The following is a 19,129-nucleotide window of genomic DNA, read 5'->3' as shown; positions in this document are numbered from 1 at the left end:
TTAACGTCAATTCTGTAGAGAATATCACAATCACAGGAGTAATGATCTCACCATATTCGCAGGATCTGGGGATTAGCAGGGGTGGAATCTTGGGGGCCATTCATAGTAATTGTGCCTACCACAATATGGTGGTTTCAGGCAGGATTATTTTGTTTTTATAGTGTGCTTTCACAGGCATTGAAAACAAATTCTGACTTTATTGAATTGTATGATTAAGCACTCTAAGATAAGGAAATTCACTTAAAGTTAGTTGCCCTAGGGGCACATGGCTAGAAAGTGGCAGAGTCTATACTTGGATCCAGATCTACATTTCCATTAGGTACAAACCCATTTTTATGGATGGTCAAAATGGTGTGCAGCCAAAGTCAATAGATAGAAAGAAGCTAAAGAACTTTGAGTTAATTATTAATTCTCATTTTCAAATTATCTCTTTATATTAGTGGTACAGGCTAAGCTCTTCTCCCTGCAATAGAAAGCCCAAAATATAATGGTATGAATAAAATATAAGGTTTTTTTTTTTTTTTCCCATACATCTAGAGGTAGGAGTCCAGGACTAGTAGGGAGATTCTGACATCCTGTATACATGACTTCCATAAATGAGGCCACGGTGCTGTTTAGTTCATCACTACCTAGCAGGTAGTAAAAAGGAGGGAAAGTGCAGGGAGAACACATGCATTCCTTTTTGGGAGCATGACCTGGAAGTGACACACAGAAGGTCATCACAAAGCCACACTGAGCTCCAAGAGGGGGTAGGAAGGATATAACTGGGGGCTGTATGCACAGCTACAACTCAGGATTCTGTTAAAGCAGAGGAAAAAAGGTATTAGCTGAAAACAGTCTCTGCTGTGTCCATGTTTTTGATAATGTTCGATTCTGTAACCTATGAGTGGAATATTTTGTTTAGTGTTGCTATCAGTTTTAAAAAGTAGTTTTTGAAAGAATAGGAAGTTCGAATTCAATATTAACGTTCTTTGATTTCTCAGTTGCTATTTTAATATATAATTATATTTAATATATTACATTATTTAATATAATTAATATATGATAATTTACAAAGGCTTTGAGAAATCTCATTTTTTATTTAGCATTTGTACACCTTATTCACATTTTGGGATAGGTTTCTTTGATAACAATTAATACACGTGTCAATATGTTCAAGATTGCTTTGGAACACTTGAGACCATTCTGTGCAGGCCTCATACCATCTGTACAATTAAAGCAACTTGTCATATGATTTATGTATTCTATAATAATCTTTAATTCTACAGTTGGACACTTCCACACCTCTTTGTACTTTGCGCTTCAAAGTTTTCTATAGCAATGCAATATCAATGCATAATCCTTTTCTATACATGAAATACTATCTACCCACTAAGATTTACTGCAGGTTCCCTCACCTTCTATCATGTTGTTTTGTATAGGGGAAAGATTGTAGTCTTAACAGATCTGGGTTTGGGTCCTGCGTTTGACATTAGGTAAGTTACTAAATTTCTGAGTTTTGACATATTCATATGTAAAATGGCAAAGAATGCCACCTTTCAGAGATAACATAAAAGTTAGAGAGCTAACACATGTTTTCTGTAATGCAAACTGGAGTACCTGGCAAATGCTAGGTGTTCAGTAAATGGTAACTAATTATACCAGTCCCATTGATCACTCTTTACTTCTAGCACTTTGTGTCTACACATTCTTTTTAAGTTGGTTTTCTCTATCTGACAGATTTATAAATTTCATAAAATCTGGTACCAAGTCCTAGATATGCTGTGGTCCTTAAATACTGGTTTAGTGAATTGTGAATTGAACCTAGGATACATAAGACTATCTATGAGATCGAAGTTGTGAGGGCTGTCTCTCTTTTCTTTAGGTTTCCTATTGTGATTTTATCATGGAAAATCAATTGGCTAAATCAACTGAAGAACGAACATTTCAGTACCAGGATTCTCTTCCATCACTGCCTGTTCCTTCACTTGAAGAATCATTAAAAAAATACCTTGAATCAGGTATGTTAATAATCTTTTAGTATATATTAATATTATTAGTAACTTAGAAAACTGTGATACTGTTGCTGGAGAAGGGGTCTCGATCCAGACCCTAAGAGAGAGTTAGAGTTCTTGGATCTCTTGCAGGAAGGAATTCAAGGTGAGTCGCAGAGTGCAGTGAGAAGAGACAGTTTATTGAAAGCTTCTCCATTATAGAGTAGGGCATCCTCAGAAAGCAAGCAGACTGTCTTTAAGTTTTTCTTACATAGGGGTCTTATCGACGTAAAGACTAAGCTGTGTCTATGTGAGGGTGAGCAGACAGCATGACAAAATTTATTATTCTGTTGATTTAAAGAAAACAATCCTTGACATTTTAGTGCATGAATACATCAAAGAATTTTGTTAATCATCTCAAAAACATATATTGTTATGGGTATTGAGACATCTGGACTTTCCACTGTTGTAGGAGTGTGTCATTGTAAGTATCTTTAGGTTGTTTCCTCAACTGTAAATATCTTATGACTGGGTCATGACTGGCAAGGAATGTGCCTTGCTAGTCTCAAGATGGAGCTGAATTTAAAATGGTGTTACTCTGGCTCTCCTGGGCTCCTGCTTCCCCAACATTTCCCCCTCTACTTATGAGAGAACCCTTAACCTTAAGGGGAGATAAAGGGTGAAGGTTGTTCTTTTGTAACTCCTTCCTGGAGGCAGTGGGTATTGATTGTTGGGACAGGGTCTTCTTATAATAGTATGCAGTGAGCCTTACTCCATATATAGCTAAATACTTAAATTATTTAATATCAAGGCATAGAAAATTATATTCAGATATAGGCAAAATTATTAAATTAATTTTAATGTTTTGAATACAGGCCTGTCCCTATGTCTCTGTCTGTAGGTCTCATGAAAACAGTTTACTTTGATTGTCCAGGTCTAAAGACAAGGCTTTGATTAGCTTCAGCTTGCTGTCAGATACTGGCAGGAGTCAGTGCCTTCTTTAGATGAGCTATATGTACCCAGGAGTCAAAGCCCTGTAACTGCAAGGCACAAGCATTAGTTAATAGCACTTGATAAGGACCCTTTTAAGGAACTAGAGGGAGTCCTTTAACGGATTTTTTTCCTTTTATTTTTATTTTTTTTTTGAAATACGGTCTTGTTCTGTTGCCCAGTCTGGAGTGCATTGGTGCAATCTCAGCTCACTGCAACCTCTGCTCCCTGGGCTTAAGCAATTCTCCCAACTTAGCATCCTGAGTAGCTGGGATTACAGTCATGCACCACCATGCCCAGCTAACTTTTTGTAGTTTTAGTAGAGGTGGGGTTTTACCAAATTGGCCAGGCTAGTCTCAAACTCCTGACCTCAAGTGATCCGCCTGCCTCTGGTTCCCAATGTGCTGGGATTACAGGTGTGAGCCTCTATGCCTGGCCCTTTAACTGATTTTTTTCTAGTATATATAATTATCAGGCTGGAGGTGGTATGTGTTAGGCCATTTTTGCATTGATATAAAGAAATACCTGAGACTGGGTAATTTATTTTCAAAAAAGAAGTTTAATTGGCTCACAGTTCTGCAGGCTATACAGGAAGCATAGTGCTGGCATCTGCTTCTGGAAAGTCCTCAGGAACCTTACAATCATGGCAGAAGGTGAAGCAGGAGCAGGCACTTCACATGGTGAAAACAGGAGCAAGAAAGAGAGAGTGACAGGGAAGAAGAGGTGCCACACACTTTTAAACAACCAGATCTGGTGTGAAATCAGAGTGAGGGCTCACTTGTCACCAAGGAGAAAGCCCAAGCCATTCATGAGGGCTCTGCTCCCATGATCCAGCCACCTCCCACCAGGCCCCACCTCCAACACTGGGCGTTACATCTCAACATGAGATTTGGAGGGGACATCCAAACTATATTATGGTGATAATGGAGTTCATGGTCTGACTAAAAGCTGTAAAAAGATTCTACAGTCTTGTAGTGATTAATTTTTATAACTGTAATAAATCCCAGCAATAAGACTAAGTCAGAGACTTAATTTAGGATTTTGATTTTGAGGCTGTTTATTAAACATGTTAAAAGGCTGAAAACATTTGATCAAAACAGAAGCAGAGGTCATTGTAAAATAATAATTACTCATTTAGCCAAAGTGATAATGAAAATGCTTTAGAAGCAATACAGAAGGTTACATGATGTAAAAACCTTTAGCCTTTTAAATCTTAGTTGTTTTAGTAACAAAAAAAAACTAATAAAGACAGCATAGGAATTATAAAATCTTGTTTCTTAAGACAGTTACCAAAAAGGCAAAAAAAAATTCGGCAGTGTGATTACTTCTCCTTATGGGAAGCCCATTTAGATAACCTGGACATCAAACCTGATGAAAAAAGTGCCTGGATTTAACTGGACCTAGGAAGAGTATATTCAAGGTTATGAGTATAGCATAGGATTACCTCACTCTTAGGAACAGCATTAGTTTTTTGATTACATTGACAATTTAGATATATTTTAAAAGCCAAAAGTATAGAACCAAGTTATACTAGAGGTAAACATTGCTTTTCTAGACCTTCAAGATAAAATATTTTAGCATTAAGTCATAACAACAGTAAAATTAGAACTGGAGAAAAAAAAGTTGATGAGAAAGCTGAAGGAAAGAATTATCTCAATCTCAAAAAAGCAAAAAGCAGTGTGACACAGTAAAAGTTGAACTTCTGGGATATGATTCTGAGACTTTTTAAAAGAAACAGTTTATAAAAGTAAAAGTAAAATTTCTTGTAATTTTATTAAGAGCAGATTAATACCTTAAGAAAATCTTGTTTTAACATTGGGGACCAAAATTTAGAAAGACTTATTTATAAATGATTTTCTTTTCACTGTAACCAATTTAATCACATACAAAATTCCTTTCATGAATTCCCCTTCACAAATCTTATTATGACTTACACAAGCTGTCTATGACATGCTTGGACTTTCTGACTTGTTCTAAACTTCTCTCTTTCCTAAATAATCAGTCATTTTAGTTTAGGACAAAAATTTACCATACAAGATACTTTTTCATACAAAAGTATTCTCTTCTGTATAACCTTTCTTACCAAAAATATGTATTATTATTTTTTTTGAGATAGGGCCTTGCTCTCTTGCTCACATTAGAGTGCAGTGGCAAATTCATGGCTCATTGCAGCCTTGACAGCCCGGGCTCAAGTGATCCTCCCACCTCAGCCTCCCAAGTAGCTGGGATTATAGACATGTACCACCACACCAGGCTAATTTTTGTATTTTTTGTAGAAATGGAGCTTTGCCGTGTTGCCCAGGCTGGTCTTGAACTCCTGGCCTCAAGTGATCCACCTGCCTTGGCCTCCCAACGTGCTGGTGTTACAGACATGAGCCACTGGGCTCGGCCAAAAATACATTTTTATATTCATAACTTTCTGCACATCTCTCTCTCCCTACTTGTTCCTTTTTACCTTCTTTCATAGGTAAATTTTAAATAAGCTCTAAATTATATAAAATTATTATTTTTCAACTCAGAGAATGTTCACTTCCCTCAATTGAGAGATGCTGAATTAAATAACCCAAAGAATGAAAATCATCAAGACCAGAAAAAAATGATAGGTGTAAACTTCAGGGCATGCAAGCACAGGGTGACATGTGTCACTAGCGAGGCACAGACAGCAAATAACAGCCGATTAAGAAACAGTAGTTACTGGCAAATACAACTCTGAGACTCAAATAGGTTATCAACTCTGGGTGGGGCCTCTAACCTCAACCTGGGGCATATGAGTATTCCTGTGTCTCCTGGGGCTTAGAAGGCTGAGTATATTGCAAAGTATATTGCAAAAAGGAAAAGAGACAACAAAGGGAAAGGAAGAGACAACAACAAGCACTCACCTATACATGAATCCAAAAACTTAGGAAGCAAGAAACCTAGAACTATTTGTCAGATGTTAGCATTTTATAGATAAAATCATTCCACAATTTTATTTTATTTTATTTTTCTGAGATGAGATCTCACTGTCACTCAGGCTGGAGTGCAGTGGTGTAGTCACAGGTCACTGCAGCCTTGACCTCCCCAGCTCAGGTGATCCTCCAACCTCAGCCTCCCAAGTGGCTGGGACTGCAGGCAGGTGCCACCATGCCCTGCTAATTTTTGTATCTTTTGTAGAGATGGGATTTCGCCATGTTGCCCAGGCTGCCAAAATTTTAGAAACATGTTTTCCATATCATAAACATTTCTTAATTGGAAATGACCCAGACATCCAGTGAGTCATGCCAGGAAAGCCATGGACCAAAATTTTGGGTAAAGTAGTCTTCATGGAAGTTTGAGGGTTTTTGTTTTTGTTTTTGTTTGTTTGTTTTGCCTTTTCACATTTTGTTTTTCAGTTTCAAATGAGTTTCTAACATGTACATTTCTTTTACAGTTCTGGTTGAACTGTACAAGAAAAACAAAATCTCCAAGTAACCTAAACAGCAAGTTTTATTTCAATACTAGTAGTCTAATAATAACAGATTCAAATCAGGCAGAAAAGAAGAGAAAAATAGAGAGCTTTAGAAGACTCTATTTAATTTCATAGTTGCAGGGCAAAAGTAACCGCTAGAATGCTAACAGGCTGAAACTTCAGACAAGAGAATGAGACTCCAGGTTTCCACAGGGGGCAAGCAGATAAAGATTTCTGCCTGTTTTAACGTGGGGTGTAAAAGCATCTGAGTCCTGCAATGTTTAAGATATAGCAAGAACAGGCTGTGCACAGTGGCTCACATCTGTAATCCCAGTACTTTGGGAGACCAAAGCGGGCAGATCACCTGAGGTCAGGAGTTCAAGACCAGCCTGGCCAACATGGTGAAACCCTGTCTCTACTAAAAATACAAAAATTAGCTGGGCATGGTTGTGGGCACCTGTAATTCTAGCTACTTGGGAGGCTGAGGCAGGAGAATCGCCTGAACCTGGGAGGCGGAGGTTGCTGTGAGCCAAGATTGCGCCATTGCACTCCAGCCTGGGTGATAGAGCGAGACTCTGTCTCAAAATATATATATCAAGAACAAATCTTGTAAGTCCTCAGGTTTCCCATGCTATCCTGAGACATGACAAAGCAAATGAAAAGGTGACAGTCAGAAGGCAAGTGTGGAAAGTGAATGCAGTAAACCTCTGGGCTGGCCATAGGGGCCACTGTAAGGCTGCAGTAAAGCAAAGGCAACAAATTGGGAAATGATGAGAACTATAGCTTTCCCATATCTGGCAAAGGGGACAAAGTGGATTAGTACAAAGCATATACTGGCATACATCTTGCAAGGCTACTTTAATTTTTATTATATCCTATGGACTCTCACCCCATTGGGCTGGGACTCTAACCCAAATATTATACCCTAGAGACTCTAACCCCATTGGGCTGGAAATATTATCCTTGATAGGATGCCAAGACAGACTCCACTTATCAGAGGTGGCCAATTAGTGCTGTGCAGGCTGAATTTCCTCAGCATGGGATCTCGTCCTAACGTCCCTTTGTAGTCACCAGAACATGTTACCAGATAAGGGGTCTTGATCCAGACCCTAAGAGAGGGTTCTTGGATCTCATGCAGGAAGGAATTCAAGGTGAGTTGCAGAGTGCAGTGAGAAGAGACAGCTTATTGAAAGCTACTCCATTGCGGAGTAGAGCATCCTCAGAGGGCAAGCAAAGGAAGGCACCATCTTTATTTTAAGTTTTTCTTATATAGAGCCTTTATCTATTATAGACTAAACTAAGCTACGTCTACATGAGGGTGAGCAGACAACATGACACAATTTATTATTCTATTGATTTAAATAAAACTATCCTTGACATTTTAGTGTGTAAATACATCCAAACATAACTGTAATTATCTTGAAAACATATATTGTTATGGGTATTGGGACACCTGGACTTTCTGCTGTTTAGGAGTGTGTCCTTGTAGGTATCTATAGGCTGTTCATTCAACTGTAAATATCTTCTGAATGTGGGTCACGACCAGCAAGGAATTGTGCCTTGTTAGTCTCCAGATGGAGCTGAAATTAAAACGGCATTACTCTGGCTCTCCTAAGCTCCTGCTTCCTTAACAACACTGTTAGAAGTTGAAGGTTTAATTGCTTCTTTATCTAGACTTGTAATAAAGTATAGGTGACTCTTGAACAATGCAGGGCTGATGGTGCTGACCCATGTGTATTAGAAAATCCAAGTACAGGCTGTGCGTGGTGCCTCATGCCTGTAATCCTAGCACTTTGGGAGGTTGAGGCGGGTGGATCACGAGGTCAGGAGATCGAGACCATCCTGGCTAACACAGTGAAACCCCATCTCTACTAAAAATACAAAAAAAAAATAGCCGGGAGTGGTGGCGGGTGCCTGTATTCCCAGCTACTCAGGAGGCTGAGGCAGGAGAATGGTGTGAACCCAAGAGGCAGAGCTTGCAGTGAGCTGAGATTGCACCACTGCACTCCAGCCTGGGCGACAGAGCGAGACTCCATCTCAAAAAAAAAGGAAAAGAAAAGAAATCCAAGTACAACTTTATAACATAAACAGTTGATTAACAGATATTTTTATGTTATATGTATTATTTTCTGTATTATTTAAGTTAGAGTAAAGCAAATGTTATTAAAAAATGATAAGGAAGGAAAAATATATTTATTATCCATTAAGTGGAAGTGGATCATCATAAAAATCTTCATCCTGATGGTTTTCATGTTGAGTAGGTGGAGGAAGAGGAGGAACTGGTCTTGCTGTCTCAGAGGTGGTAGAGGAGGTGGAAGTAGGGACAGGAGAGGCAAGCACACTCATTATCAACTTTTATTAGATATACATGGACCTGTGCAGTTCAAACTCGTGTTGTTCGAGTCAACCATGTCCTTCAAATATCCAACTATTTTTTCTCTTTATGTTAACTTTTCTAGAGTTTGAAAAGCCAGATAGTGTAAATAGGCTTGTGATGAAAAATGCAGTCCTTTGCCCCATCTCCCTGGCTCCTTCCCGACTTGCTAATCCCGTTCTCACAAGCAAGGATTTCCAAATCTTTTATGTTTCTTTTCCGCCACTTTCATGTTGTCAACTCTTAATTTTATTGTTCTGCTCTGATATTTAATACAGTACTGTGTTTTACATATCCAAGTCTTAAGATTTGCATAAGTTAGTAATAATAGAGGTGAGTTGGTGGTACTTGGTCTAAATACCTTAATACATATTTTTCCTTTCTAGTGAAACCATTTGCAAATCAAGAAGAATATAAGAAAACTGAAGAAGTAGTTCAAAAATTTCAAAGTGGGATTGGAGAAAAATTGCACCAGAAATTGCTTGAAAGAGCAAAAGGAAAAAGAAATTGGGTATTTGTTGTTATAATTGAATAATTGATGATGTTTAAAGAATGATAAATAAAAAGTGCATAGTTTTTATTTTTAAATTATTGCTGTAAAAATTTTTACAGTTATTATTGTCATTTTCATAATCCAAAAGAAGGAATGAATCACTTAACTTTGGGAGTTTTCAGTGGGTGGATTCGGGAACTTGTTAAAATGCAGATTTGCTGGGATAAGTGATTCTGATTCACATGGCTGGAATGAGGCCCAGAGATTCTTATTTTAACAATCACTTCATGTGGTTTGGCTGCAGGTAATCTGTAGACCATGCTTAAGAAAAACATTTTGTCCAGGTGACTAGCTTGAAAAATCAGAAACACTAAAATAGACATGTCACATAGGTGGCATAGAAATATTTTCATAGTACAATGGAGAAAGGGAATCATTAAAAATCAGAGTGGAGAATGGTTATGTATATTGTATATTTCAGTTAGATAAATTGAGGAAGCTAGTATAATAATTATTGAAGGTCTCAATAATTTTCCACAAAATTCTTTAACTTCTTCAGCTCAACCATTTCTGTACTTCTCTAGTATGAATCAGAGGATGAGGTTGTATAATTCAAAAGCATTGCCTTAGTCTAGAAATAATTATTGTACCTATAATTTAGTTTTAGAAATAAAAAGCAAGGTGATTTTTTTTTGATGAACCATTTATATCTGTGATGGAATAATAAAATTCCACACTTCTGGATTCCTTTGTTCTCAATTTTGAGCCTTGAGTTATTTTAATTAAAGTGGGGTAAAGGTAAAGAAGTTGTTGTTTTATCTGTATCTTTTTTGTTTATGTCTCTTTCTGAATTACTAATTATAGTTTATAACATCACTTTCTTCAAACAAGACTCCAGGTAATTTGATAAGACGTGCTTACTTATGCATGGAATTCAATTGCATATTGTGAAAGAGGGACACATAGAAAACAGTGTCTGTGAAAAATATAAATTACTTTGAAGCCTACTGAAAACTTTTATTTATTTGTTTTATTTATTTATTTTTTGGAGACAGAGTCTCACTCTGTTGCCCAGGCTTAAGTGCAGTGGTGCAGTCTCAGCTCACTGCAACCTGTGCCTCCCGGGTTCAAGCTATTCTCATGCCTCAGTCTCCCATGTACCTGGAATTGCAGGTGTGCACCACCACACCCAACTGATCTTTGTATTTTTTGTAGAGATGGGGTTTTGCCATGTTGGCCAGGCTGGTCTCAAATTCCTGGCCTCAAGTGATCTGCCTGCCTCCGCCTCCCAAAGTGCTGGGATTACAGGTGTGAGCCACTATGCCCAGTCAGTTTTTATATTTCTGATTTGGTATTGCAGTTTTTGTTTGGAAAAGGAAAATTGTTAACGCCTTAATACCTGTTATTATTAGGTAAGGATTTATTGATTATCTGTTATGCCCCAAGTACTCTGAAGAAACACCTATGTACTTTGTTGCATACTTGTGACTACAATACAATGATATTTCTGAAGGTATCTTTTGGTTCTTTCTTGCTACTTGTTTTTGATAGTGTAGTTAAAACAAATAATACCTAAGATCCTATAGCTCCCTGTGGAAAAGAAATTATCACAATAACATTTCTCAATATCTATGATGACTTAAAACAAGAAAACATGTTTTTATTTATTTATTTTTGAGACAGGGTCTTTCTCTGTCACCAAGGCTGGAGTGCAGTGGTGCAATCATAGCTCACTGCAGCCTTGAACTCCTGGGCTCAGGTGATCCTCCTGCCTCAGCCTGTTGAGTAGCTAAGACTACATGCAGGCCCAGCTAATTAATTTTTTTTTTTTTTTTTTGTAGAGACAGGGTCTCTCTATGTTGCCCAGGCTGGCCTCTAGGTCCTGGACTCAAGCAATCCTCCCACCTTGGCTTCCCAAAGTGCTGGGATTATAGGTGTGAGTCACCTCACCCAGCCAAAAAACATGTTTTTAAATGTTGAAGAATAATTAAAGAACAAATGTAGCTTGCTTTTTGAAATTCCCAGTAGTTACACATTCATGTATTATGAAGAACATTAAGCTGATGTTCTCAATTTCTTTTAGCTGGAAGAGTGGTGGCTGAATGTTGCCTATCTGGATGTCCGTATACCATCACAATTGAATGTCAACTTTGCGGGTCCTGCAGCTCATTTTGAACACTACTGGCCTCCAAAGGAAGGGACTCAATTAGAGAGAGGAAGTATAATTCTTTGGCATAACTTGAACTACTGGCAGCTATTAAGAAAGTAAGGACACATGTGAATTTAGTAACAGGCTTACCTGAAGTCTCAGATAGCAAAATGTTGAGAAGCTTAATTTACTTATTTGGGGATGAATACTTCAGTTGTGGCTGGTTTTTAAATTTTATAATGACTTTTTGATCAAAATTCTTTTTTTTTAATAGAGAAAAACTGCCTGTTCATAAAGTTGGAAATACTCCTCTAGATATGAATCAATTCCGAATGCTATTTTCTACCTGCAAGGTTCCAGGAATTACTAGAGACTCAATTATGAATTATTTTAGGACTGGTAAGTAAAAATGCAGATATCATTTTTAGTAAAGGCACTGGAATTTGGGTAGCCTACTATGACGTGATGGAACATACACTTTTGAAGAATATTACTGTTGGGACTTTGACAAAGAAAGGTTTTCTGTGAGCCTTATATTTGAATCATTCTGATTAGATGTAATTTATGGGAATGGATTTTCTAAATGTATCTTACATGGTTCAACACAAACCCGATGCTTATATTTCACCATTTGAAAGTTTAAAGTTTAGTTGAAGAGTAGAATCAGAGTATTAAGAAAATCCTGAAACATATGATCTGGATGCTTCTCTTTCTACCCTCATTTTTTATTACCTGAATTGTCTTTTTGAGTGTTTGCTTATATGTGCTCCATGCCGCAGTCTCCCTGTGAGTCTGCTTGTCCCTCCACCTTATATGAGGTAAAAGCCTGGAGTCACTCTTCCTTTTTTTTTTTTTTATTTTGTTTGAGACAGGGTCTCACTCTGTTGCCCAGGTTGCGATCTCAGCTCACTGCAACCTCCACCTCCTGGGCACAAGTGGTCCTCCTGCCTCAGCCTCCTGAGTGGCTGGGACTATAGGCAGGCACTGCCATACCTGGCTAATTGTGTATTTTTTGTAGAGATGGAGTTTCACCATGATGCCCAGGCTAGTCTCGAACTCCTGGGCTCAAGCAGTCTGTCTGCCTCAGCCTCCAGAAGTGCTGAGATTACAGGCATGGGCCACCATGCCCGGCTTGGAGTCACTCTTCTTAGAGACACATGGGTTCAGATTGACTCATCAATTTTTTTTTTTAAACTGGCAGTTTAATGGCAGTTTCTGCTTGGTGTCCTAGCTTATCTTGAAATGGAAAATTCTGCTGTGGTAACTTTTTTTCACAGTTTACACTTACTGAAGAGTATAATTGTGAATGGATTTTTTTCTTACATAAAATGTTATTTAAAAGTAAAATATTTATAGCCAATCATGCTCATAGTATGAGGGATATGAGCTTACTTTCATGTAGAACTCAACTCTTCTTTGTAAACTTCTTTACATGCTTGAGATATTTAATGTCCTCAAGCCCACATATATTTACCTTGATGTTACCAGTGAAACAATTAAAGGATTAGGGAAACTGAGTTATTCATGGTCTAAAGTTTAATGTGCAAATATGAATGGAAAAGATGAACAAGATAAAATTAATGTAAGAAGAGCAATAGCAAAAAGAGAAAATATGCATATCAGTTAAGAACTAATATCAATAGACCTGGTTTTGAATTGTCTTTATCGCTTAGTAGGTATATCCTTAGATAAGGTAACTCTTTTGAGTTATAGTTTGTAAAATGGAGATTCATTAATAATGCATCTCTTGATATGGTGGTTGAAGCTGACATAGTTATTATATTTTGGGGCTTACATGTGAAGACATGTAGAGATAGGGATAAAGTGTGAGGTAGACATGAAAAAATCAGAATTCATGGCAAATAGTATACAGAGAGTTCAAATAAGATTAGTAACTACATGGCTGTTTTATATTAGATAGTCAGGGAAGGCGTCTCCAAGGATCTGAATGATAAGATGAACCTGCAGAGTTTTTTGGCTTTCTTTTGTTTAGTTCACTTTTGTTGTTGTTGTTACTTTTTGTGCGTGTTGAGGGCAGAATGCCCTGGGCAGGAATAAACTTGGCAGGTTCAAAGGGCAGTATGGATGGAGCAGAGTACACAAGGGGGAGCTGGATGGCCAGATTGGAAAGGTGACTAGAAGGTAGATCATATAGTACTTTATAAACCAAGGTAAGGTTTTTGGCTTGCATTTAAAATGAGAACAAAAACTATTAGTGAGTTTTGAGAAAAAGAATGATGTGACCAGATTTATGCTTTAAAAAAGATCATTCTACCTACTGTTTGAAGAATAGACTTTTAGAGGTGAGACAAGTTTATAAGCAGGGAGGTCAATTAGAAAGTTGTTCTTGTATTCCAAGTGAGTCATGATAATGGCTTGTACTAGGATGATGGCATTGGAGTGGTGAGAAGTTATACTCTGGATATATTTTGGATTTTGGGTTAGCAGGAATATTCATATATTGGTTGTAAGATATAAGAGAAAAATAGGAATCAGATTACTTCAACATATTTGGCTTGAGCAGCTAACAGGGTAGATGGGTGCGTAGGTAGATTCATGAGGTGGGAAATATTGGGAAGAGATGATTTAGGGAGGAGAAGCAAGTGGTCTTTAAACCATCTTGAATTTAAGATGCCTTTTAGACATCTAAGTGGAAATGTAAGTAGGCAGTTGGATTCAAGATTTGTAGTTTTGGGAATAGCTCAGGACTGCAAATTACAGACTTAGGAGTCACCACTACCAGGCATAGAAAGCAATTGTAAATCCATAAGAGCAGCCAAGGTTACTTTGGGGACATATGTAGAGATGATCAGTGCTGATCCTTATCACAGGTTCAATACTGTATTTTCCAATCAGAGGAGGAGGAGCCAGCAAAGGAGACCAAGGGAAGTAGGAAGAAAACAAGGACAGTGGTCTCCCAGAGGCCAAGAGAAGGAAGTGTTTAATGCTTCTGGGAAGTCAAATGAGGTAAAAATGTGACCATTGGATATGTCAACATGATGTGGACAGAGGTTGCCCTTGACAAGAGCAGTTTTAATGAAAGTTGAAGAAGGAACCCCAGCTGGAAGAGAAGAAAGCAGATTGATGAAGTGGTGGTAACATTTGGAAATAATGCTTGCAAGAAAAGTTTTGATGTGCACTGGGAGATCAAAAATTATTTTTTAAAGATTGTGATATTACATCATAGGCATTGATACAGGAGAGGAGGAAAAATAATCTTGCAGGGCAGAAGATAAGGAGCCAAAGTCATTGAGAAGGTAAAAGCCAAGAGGATCAAGAGCAGAAAGGTGGAGGGGTTGGTCTTTGACAGGATCAAAGAAGAGAGGCAATAGGAGGGAATGCAGAAAGTGTGAATCTAGAAGCAAACAGATTGGCCAGTTTTGTTGTAGGAAGATGAGGAGGTACTTTGTATTGCTTATATTTTTAGTGAAATAAGAACTGAGGTCATCCACTGGGGTGGATGATTTGAGGAGAAAGGAGGTTTGAAATAGTCTTTTTGGAAAGTGGGAAAAACAAACATGCTGTGGAAATAATAGAGTTACTGAACACTGCTGAGTGCGCATTTGAGATGTGTGTTCATGCATTTAAAATTAGACGAGATGACGTGTTTTGTTTTTTTCTTCAGCATCAGTGAGGGGCAGGAGGGGCAGGTGCAAAGGAAGACAGGCTGAAGGATAAAAGCTTTTTGCAAGGGAGAAATAATTTGGGGCCATTGAATCTATCATGCGTAAAGTGAAAATTGGGCCAGGCCTGGTGGCTCATGCCTGTAATCCCAGCACTTTGGGAGGCCTAGGTGGGCAGATCACCTGAGGTCAGGAATTTGAGGCCAGCCTGGCCAACATGGTGAAACCCCATTTCTACTAAAAATACAAAAATTTAGCTGGGCACAGTGGCTCGCGCCTGTAATCCCAGCTACGCGGGAAGCTGAGGCAGGAGAATTGCTTGAGCTCATGAGTGGGAGGTTGCAGTGAGCCGAGATCATGCCACTGCACTCTGGCCTGGGCAACAGAGTGAGACTCCATCTCAAAAAAAAAAAGGAGAGAAAATTGAAAAAATGATGTGTGTTGATGGGATGGGCAGAATTTAAGCCACTGAGGTTAGTCTCAATAAGGAGGCTATAATTAGAACTAGTTTTTTGTTTTTTGTTTGTCTTTTTTTTTTTTTTTTTGGTCTGTCACCTAGGGTGGAATGCAGTGGTGTGATCACAGCTCACTGCAACCTCGACCTCCTGGGCTCTAGCAGTCCTCCCACTTCAGCCTCCTGAGTAGCTGGGACCAGGCACGTGACACCACACCTGGCTAATTTTTGCATTTTTTGTAGAGACCGGGTTTTGCCATGTTGCCCAGGCTGGTGTCGAACTCCTGAGCTCAAGCAATCTGCCCACCTCAGCCCTCAAAGTGTTGGGATTACACGTGTGAGCCACAGTACCCGGCCTGTTGTTTTTTTGTTTTTACCTACTCCCTAGGAGACCATTAAGACTAATTCAGTCATAACTTTCATCCCTGTTTACCACATTTACACAAAAAGCCCAGACTGCTCGTGTTATCCCTTGTCAGCTGGATTCACGGATTTGTGCATGGTCCAATTTGATCAAAATTTCCCATTGCTCTGATCTACCCTCACGACTTCCCCAAACCCTTCTGCTGTACTTTCTGGAGCTCACGATCAGCAAAATCCATTATATCCTCAACCTTTTCTCTAAAAGATGTTACTAAAGCTTGATTATTCATTAAGCTTACTACTTCCCCTGTACCGTCTCAAGGGGGAATTTTTTTTTTCTTTTATATAGCACTACAGGGCCTGTGGGAGGTGTTGGTATCCTTTTTGTTTCCCTTTGCCCTTTCTGTTTTCCCTTCTTCCTTAACAATTTTAGCCTTTTTGGGGAAAAAAATGCCTTCAGGTTATATCACCACTACATTGTTGCAGTGACTTTCCTCCTGCCCATTCTCCTTCATCTATTGATTGCTTTAGCTCCAGTGCCTGTCTTTCTTTCCATTACTACCTCAGTCATATTCTTGATGATTTTAGCTTTCAATTGTAGACGATCCATAGGCTCTCATTTCATTGAGTTTATAGCTCTAGGAAACTCCATCTTTCAGTACCCCAAGTCAGCTGTTCCTTTGGCCACATTGTGGTTTGCAGTTTTACGATGCTGCTGCTCTCTTCGTGGCTCCATTCCTACTTCCCCGTCTTCACTTCTTTCTGGTTCTTCACCATCATTGCTCCCAGGCATACACATTCAAATCTTTGTCACCTCTCCCTAGTACTAATGTGGTAAAACCTAAACATCGTTTAAAATTTAATTTGTCTTTTCTCTACATATCAAAGATACCTACTCTAGCAATTTACTTGGCCAGAGAAAACCATAAAACCTCACTTAATGATCTCAGTTAAATCTCAAGTTGGCCCCCAGCACTACTGTGCTATCTTCCTTGGTTAGCTTATTCTTTCACTTCCAGAGAAGACTGTTCTATCCCTTTCGCTCTCCTTCTTGTTAGCTAACAAACTCTTGTTTTTCACAACAGATATGAGCAATCTTCCCCTCATGACATTTACCGGCCTTTCAGTGATGGGCAGAATAATGGCCCCCCATAGATGTCTACTTTCTAATCCCTGAAATTGTTAATAGGTTACATGGTAAAGAGGAATTACAGTTGCTAGTCAGTTGACCTTGAAATGGGGATGTTATCTTGAATTATTCACATGTGCCCAAAGTATATAATCACAAGGGTCCTTATTCATGGAAGAGGGAGGCAAAGGAGAGAACCAAAGAGATGGCAGTATGAGAAGGTTATGATCTGCCCTAGATGGCTTTGAAGACGGAAGAAGGGGTTCATGAACCCAAGGAATGTGGATAGCCTCTAAAAGCTGGAAAAAGGAAGGAAACCAATTTTCTTCTAGAGCCTCTAGAAGGAACACAGTACTGACGGCACCTTCATTTTAGCCCAGTAAGACACATTTCAGATTTCTGGTCCTTAGACCTGTAAGATAATAAATTTGTGTTGTTTTAAGCTACTAAGTCAGTAGTAACTTGTTTTTGCAACCAGTGAAAATATACTGATTCAAATATTTGCCCATTCTCTACCCCCTTGCAATATGTTACTGTAAATTCATATACTTTTCTTTTCTTTTTAAAATATAGATGAACTCCTCTGACTCCTAAGGAAAACTCTTCTGTATCTGTGCTGAGTCCCGCTTCCTCTTGCCTAGTCAAGGACCTTGCTTTTGCATTATCCTCTCTCTCTGCTGCTTATCAGTTTTCTTTCTTTACTTGATTGTTCCAGTCTGTAGTATCTTCCATCTTAAAAGGAAAACAATTCATCTCTTGTCTCCTTCAAGTATCAGGCCCCGGTCGAAGCCATCATCCCATCTCTCTTAGATTGTTCTCACCTGGATCACTTTAGTCACCTCTAACTTGCCATACCTTCTCTTCACCCTTGTAATCTGTTCTCCATGTAACACCTGGAGTGATCTTTTTAGTTAGACCACATTATCACTCCCTTGCTTAAAACCGTCCATTGGTTTCCTTCCCATCATACTGGAAACCACTTTCTGAGGCCAGTATAATTGGGTCTCAACCTTATCTACCACTCTATCCTTTTCTCTCTGCCGCAGCTGCACTGACCTTGTTTTCCTTTAAGCAGATCAACTCATGTTTATTCTAATGCCTTTGTGCTTGCTGTTTCCTCTGCCTGAAACACTTCTGCGGGTATTTCCATGGCGTACTTTCTCACCCCATTCAGTTTTCTGCTCAAATATCCCCCAGGTTTATCCTGAGGTAGTACCCTTCTGCCACTCTCACCCTTTCCAACCATTTATTGATTAATTTGGCATCAGATTTATTTTCTTTTTTCTTTTCCAGCCCTAAACTTTGAAACGGGTATGGTCAGGAGATGACAGCAATAAAAGAGTAGTGGTGGTAGAGGTAAAAGGATCTGGAGGTTTTTGAAGGGGAAGAAAGAAGAAATGGTTTGGAGGTAGCCATGAGGAACAAGGAAAATACCTCATCCCCTAGGTCTTGAGGAAATAAGGTATAAGAGAAAAAAGAGTAATGTTATCAGGAGACCGTTCTTCCTCATAGTTGATGAAAAGATTTCATGAGATAATATATGTAAAGCACTTAATACTGACCCGTAAATAATACCCACCAGTATATTTCCTTCAAGCGGCAGTGTATGTCTTCTCTTTCTTCCTCTTTTTCCATTTTCTTTTCTTAGAAGGTAGGGGCAGGGATCATATAAGAAGATCCTTGGCAAAAGGACAAGTACCTAAAGATGGGGCTATATCAGAATAGTCTGAGGTTTACAGCAAACAAACAGTTCTTGGGGAGTTAAGGTGCGCCAAAGAAATCGGAGATAATCCATTGTCAGTGGCTTACCAGGTGTTACCAGACTGGACAAAATTCTTTTCCTTTGCCACTCAGGCATACTGTATCCTTTTCTACTGAAAATTATTTTATTGAGTTATCATAGCTAGATATTACTGCAATTAAATTACCTGATGAGTAATTAACATTAAAATAATCCAAAAGAGAAACCTCTTAATTCAAATGGCTCTCCTCCAAGATTCCACTGGTCTCCTTCTCCCATTCCCATTTCTGTTCCTAAGTAAAATTAGAAAGGTCTGTAGTAGTTTGGGATTTATGTGGTTTTCAGGGTATTTGAAACTCATGGATTTCTAGATGTCTCACATGGAACAAGTGTCAGGAGTATGTATTTATATC

At 38.6% G+C, this 19,129-nt stretch overlaps 1 protein-coding gene across 3 annotated transcripts in view; it reads left to right on the top strand.

Moving 5' to 3' along the window:
• The window catches only part of CROT (carnitine O-octanoyltransferase), a 54,692-nt gene that overhangs the window by 1,612 nt on the left and 33,951 nt on the right, over window positions 1–19,129 (top strand). For 2 of the 3 annotated variants that reach the window (XM_002818278.5, XM_024249656.3), the window contains exons 3-6: window positions 1,865–2,000; window positions 9,151–9,275; window positions 11,341–11,522; window positions 11,681–11,805. In XM_002818278.5, coding sequence (XP_002818324.2) covers window positions 1,886–2,000; window positions 9,151–9,275; window positions 11,341–11,522; window positions 11,681–11,805 — 547 coding nt within the window. In that variant the 5' untranslated portion in view covers window positions 1,865–1,885. Of the gene's footprint in view, window positions 1–1,864; window positions 2,001–7,457; window positions 7,542–9,150; window positions 9,276–11,340; window positions 11,523–11,680; window positions 11,806–19,129 lie in introns of all 3 variants that reach the window. The other variant, XM_054559568.2, reaches the window with a different exon arrangement.

Source organism: Pongo abelii, chromosome 6, assembly GCF_028885655.2.
Source record: "Pongo abelii isolate AG06213 chromosome 6, NHGRI_mPonAbe1-v2.0_pri, whole genome shotgun sequence".
NCBI lineage: Eukaryota > Metazoa > Chordata > Mammalia > Primates > Hominidae > Pongo > Pongo abelii.
The sequence above is the reverse complement of the archived record's forward strand: the minus strand, read 5'-3'. Positions and strand labels throughout refer to the sequence as shown.